We start from the raw sequence: 5,000 nt of genomic DNA on the forward strand, positions 1-5,000 counted from the left end.
TCAAGACGGAAATGACAGCAATTACTCCATGTCATTTGTTACTATGGCAACTACAGTATGATTGATATACTCTATTCCTATTCATCTATTTACAGAGAGTGCAAACCTGCAGCATACACACTTAATTGCTCTTGCTGTCACACATAAACACAATAAGACTCAAATACAACATCACTTCATAAAATACAGACAAGCTGCAACTGACACCAGGTAAATACACTGATTTGATTATGTGATGATTGTATTCTGATCAATCAGCTGAAGTCCAAAATACATATTACTGTGTGTCGATTTGGCACAGAATCACTAATTGGTTCTGTTCTGACACATAAAGGGGCGTGGCTTATTCTGCAGTCAATGTTTAGAAAAAATGGTAGGACTGTCAATCAATCAGTAAGAATCAATTGAACCTGGAATGTTGGAACTGTGTCACCAGGTGTTTCAGTGTGCAAACAGAAAACACACACACACACACACACACACACACACACACACACACACACACACACACACACACACACACACACACACACAGGTTTTTAGAGTCGATGTTTAAACCATAGTGTCAAAGCTTCCGTTGTGTTGCCTGTGCGCTGACATATGAAGACTGACAGCTTTGGGAAAAGCAAGAGAGGGAGACAGAAGAAGAAGAGCAAGAGAGAAGAGGAAGGGGCAGAGGATGTTCATCAGCTCCTGCCGGTGTCCTTGGTCATCTCTGATTTGATTAACTTGGACTTTGTGTGGCTGAGTCACCAGGCAACAGAGCAATTTTCCCTTAACATGATTGTCACTTGTGCTTTACACACTCACACACGCACACACGCACACACGCACACACACACACACACACACACACACACACACATTTCCCTTTGATTCACTCTCTCTCCTAGTGATGCAGTGTTTGTTGTTTCCCACCTACACCAGCACACACAATACACACTCACACACACACACTCTCTTTCTCTCACACTCACACTCACACTCACACTCACACTCACATGTCAGTTTAACATTCAGCCCTCAAGACCTTTTTCTAATGACACCAAACATTTGCCATCATGTTGGGAACATTTCAGTTTTTCTTGCAGTTTTTTTCCCCAACAGTTTTTGAAAAAGGTCTGGAAGATCACTGACTTACTCTGTATTTGTATTAGCAACAAGACAAATAATTACCCAACCAAATGAACAGCAGCACAGACAGTCAGACGCTCTCTTACCAGGCTCAGACAAAGCCAGCACTCCTCGCTCTGGCGCGTCTTTACTGATCTCCTCCTCTTCCAGCTGGTACGAGTCGAAGCTGTAGCTCTGTACCACGCCGCCCTCTCTTCCCTCTCTTCCCTCTCTCCAGCTCTCCCTTCCTCCATCCTTCCATCCAGCTCTCCCTCCATCCCTCCACACATCCCTCTCCTCGGGCGTCTGAGCCGGCGTGGGCCTGCGGCAGCGTTCCGCTCCCACCGAGCCCATCTTCCAGATCCGTCCACACACACACACACACACACACACACGCTAAACGCTCCTCTAGTATTTACGCACTCTTGGGAACATGCATGCTGAACTGCTAAACAACTGGAAGGAGGAGGGGCAGGAGATCTTCAGCTGATGGAGACTCTGGAGGAAGAAACAACAAGAAAAACATGATCAACAAGAGAAACATGAAAATGGAAAGATAGGGCTTGAAAAAAACTATGTCTGTGTGTGTGTGTGTGTAATGTGAGATGAATGACAATGGTGAGAGGCTATGTGAGGTCGCCCTGAGCCAGCATTCAGCTCTGCATTCACCAGAGAAGAGAAGAGAAGAGAAGAGAAGAGAAGAGAAGAGAAGAGAAGAGAAGAGAAGAGAAGAGAAAGTATCATCTTCCTGCCTCTTAATCAGCTCCTGAGTTGTGTGAAACAATAATCAATAGAAACACACATCAATAATATAGATGGCTGGTTTTATTAATCCCATTTGAATGTGATTAATGTTATATGAGACATTTCTGCTTCTGCTACACACAGATTACACATCTGAAGCTGAAACAGTGGCTCAATAAGCAGCTTCCCTCCATTGCAGACAGCAGGTGAGTGTCACAGTACATCAATATTACCCTGTGGATCAACACAAACCAGTATTGACATACACAAATTGCACACAGAGCTCACGCATACACTTGTGTGATTACACAAAAGGTTGAAGGCGCACAGAGCTCTGGACAAACACACACACTCTCCTGCTCTGTCATCAGTAATAATCTCCGTCATTACACACCCCAAACGAATCAAACCCAGCGGCTCCCGTCTGTGCTTTTGAGGGCGGCTTCTGCTTACAACACAGAACACACACACACATACACACACACACACACACACACACACACACACACACACACACACACACACGGGCATGCAGATAACACCTGTCTGCCTGCGGTGGAGGAAATGATGCAAGGCGCTGATCCTTGTCTGTAATCTGGCGTCATTCTGGCCTTCAGATGTAAAGACACAACTGATGAATCTGCTCTGTATGCTGACAGACACACACATACACACACATACACAGGGCCAAACTGGATCGTGTGTAACAGCTGGGTGAGTTTCCACTTTCAGCCAGGGGGAGGCGCTCTCAACCTTCGCCGTTTAAATTGAAAAGGATCTAACCAGCGAGCAGAATTGAATTGCGGTCCCACGTCTCCTACCAGTTGTTTATTTGTACACTGAAACTGAACGCAAATGAAATGATTTCTATTGTGTGTGTGCGCGCGTGTGTGTGTGTGAGTGTGTGTGTGTGGTTATGATCACTGTCTCCGTAACAATGATCCTCGTGTGTTTTGTTCGTTATCCGAATTGTGCTGAAAGTGAAGAATCTGTCGTTAATTAAATAAAAGCAGAAATCCAGAATTGCGCGACCGAGCTTGGCTCCATTTCAATCACACGTCGGACTTGCTTTCTATATTTCATAGAAATGGTTTAAATAAAGTCCAGCAGTGGATTTTTACTGCGTTTTGTCTGTCTGCCATGATCGTTTTATGTCTTTAATGAAAAGCACATAAACAACAGGTACCTCCGTGTCCTTCCTCTCTCTTTGCTCCGCGGGCTTCAAACCAACACAAGTAGCAGCGCGCTTCCTTCTCCGGGAATCCGCCGGTGGTCTCTGCCGGACTTGGCCCCTCGTTAACCGGTCTCCATCAGGCGGCGAGCCCCGCTGCCGTCCTGCACTCCTGGAGAAACACTCAGCCAGTCTGACTGGGAAGAATGGAAGCATGGAAGGACGGATGAACAGAGGAGGAGGAGGAGGAGGAGGAGGAGGCAGGGGGGGTGTTGCCTCTGGCTCTCCATCCATCCGCCTTTCTTCTTGCTTCAGCATCTCCCACACATTCAAACGCGTCTCCTGCTTTAAACCGCAGTAGATATTTATGAGCCAAAGTATTCATAGTAAACAAGGAAATATGGGATAAACATATTGGGATGCATTTTAGGAAAATGCTATTCTTAAAATTCTTTCAGGAATTTAATTTTAAAGAACAAAATATAAGCCTTGGTACTGCATTGTTAAGTAGTTCAACAACAAAGACTACAAAGTAAATAAGTTACTTAAGGGAAACTAATAAGGTCTGACTTCCTAATTTGAAGTCAACCATAAATGTAAACAAGAAACATGGCTGAACACAAGGGAAAGCAATATGACAATACATGTAGCTATGACGTGTTTTTATCGTAAGCAGATTTCTTTGTGTAATTCCATCCAGTAATAAGTGTGTTTATAGTGTCGTGGTTATGCTCTGTTGTTCTACTAAGACAGGACGCTTAATACGCATAATGTTACCATCAAGTTCCTAGAATAGCAGTTTTACACAGAGAATTCTATGGTTGGTTCCTTGATTACAATGTACAATCAATACATACATTTAACAAGATATGAAATCCTTGTCAGGGCAAATACGAACAAAAAGGCTCTTTAGACAAGGAAAAAGAGAAATAAAGATGATTTGCGAGCTCTCCTTATGTATCCCATATTTCATGTGAGCATGGAAACAGATTATTTTTTGTCACTTTTCTTTAAACAGGATAGGAAATATGTTAACCATGAGTGATAGTTTCATGTTCCCGTTGCCTGGCAGCTCAAGGTAGATTTAAGTGTCTGAGGTTTCCTCCTTGTCTATCAGTTGCAGCTGTGCTTTAACCTCCTGACCTATTAGGCTCGAGCGCTCATGCATAACCGTCTTCGAAAATATCACAGCGTATGAAGAAGTATGCTAAATATCATAACAAAGACGTATTTAAGTTTCTCTATATTGTCCATTATCACATATAATGTCTCAAAGGGCTTTGAGGGCCTACAACAACACACTTGGAATGTATTAGGAAGAGGAAGAAACCTTGGAAGGAGCAATTCAAAGAGAGATTCCCTCTCCTGTTCATCTGTACATTCTTATGGGATTCCTTATGGTTATGTCTCTCTCTCACCAACACACACACACACACACACACACACACACACACACACACACACACACACACACACACACACACACACAGACAGGCAATATAATTGACAGTTTTATCAGATCAGATCAATATACGGATGTTTAATATTGGCCAGCACACCTTCATTATGCCCACTGTTGCCATAACAAAGCCGATCAGATGGTTACCAGTGCAGCTGTCTTTTTAGCAGTCCGGTTGATTTTAGAACGCATTTCCAATTCTACAAGGCCATATTGGAGCGGCTCAATTTGGAACAAATGTTTTTGCTATGGTCTATTACTTTAGTAATTTAGTCACATAGAGGAGAATACTTTCAGTGTGTTCATTGAAATATGTTTGGGCTGAAGTTTGGTTGGATGATAAACCTTGTCAGTTTTAAGAACCTCAAATGAATTCAGCTGATATACACACACAATGTAAAGGAGGTTGTCTATGTGCTCTATGAATAGTTTACTTTGAATGATGTCAGACAAAACAAGGAAAGAACAGGCAGGTGAGCATTTCCTTGAACACAACAGTATAGTCTTTGCTAT

General features: G+C 43.1%; 1 protein-coding gene across 1 annotated transcript in view; it reads right to left on the minus strand.

The window, feature by feature from the left end:
- The window catches only part of slc29a4a (solute carrier family 29 member 4a), a 10,858-nt gene extending 7,625 nt beyond the window's left edge, over positions 1 to 3,233 (minus strand). The window contains exons 1-2 of the mRNA XM_076143002.1: positions 3,044 to 3,233; positions 1,221 to 1,611 (exon numbers count right to left, since the gene is read on the minus strand). Of these exons, the coding sequence (XP_075999117.1) occupies positions 1,221 to 1,467 (247 nt within the window). The 5' untranslated portion in view covers positions 1,468 to 1,611; positions 3,044 to 3,233. The remainder of the gene's footprint in view (positions 1 to 1,220; positions 1,612 to 3,043) is intronic.
- Between the last annotated feature and the right edge of the window lie 1,767 nt (positions 3,234 to 5,000).

The sequence above is a fragment of the Genypterus blacodes genome, unplaced genomic scaffold, assembly GCF_046128005.1.
Source record: "Genypterus blacodes isolate CSIRO-AG114 ecotype Tasmania unplaced genomic scaffold, CSIRO-AGI_Gbla_v1 ptg000022l_1, whole genome shotgun sequence".
NCBI classification, from domain to species: Eukaryota; Metazoa; Chordata; class Actinopteri; order Ophidiiformes; family Ophidiidae; genus Genypterus; species Genypterus blacodes.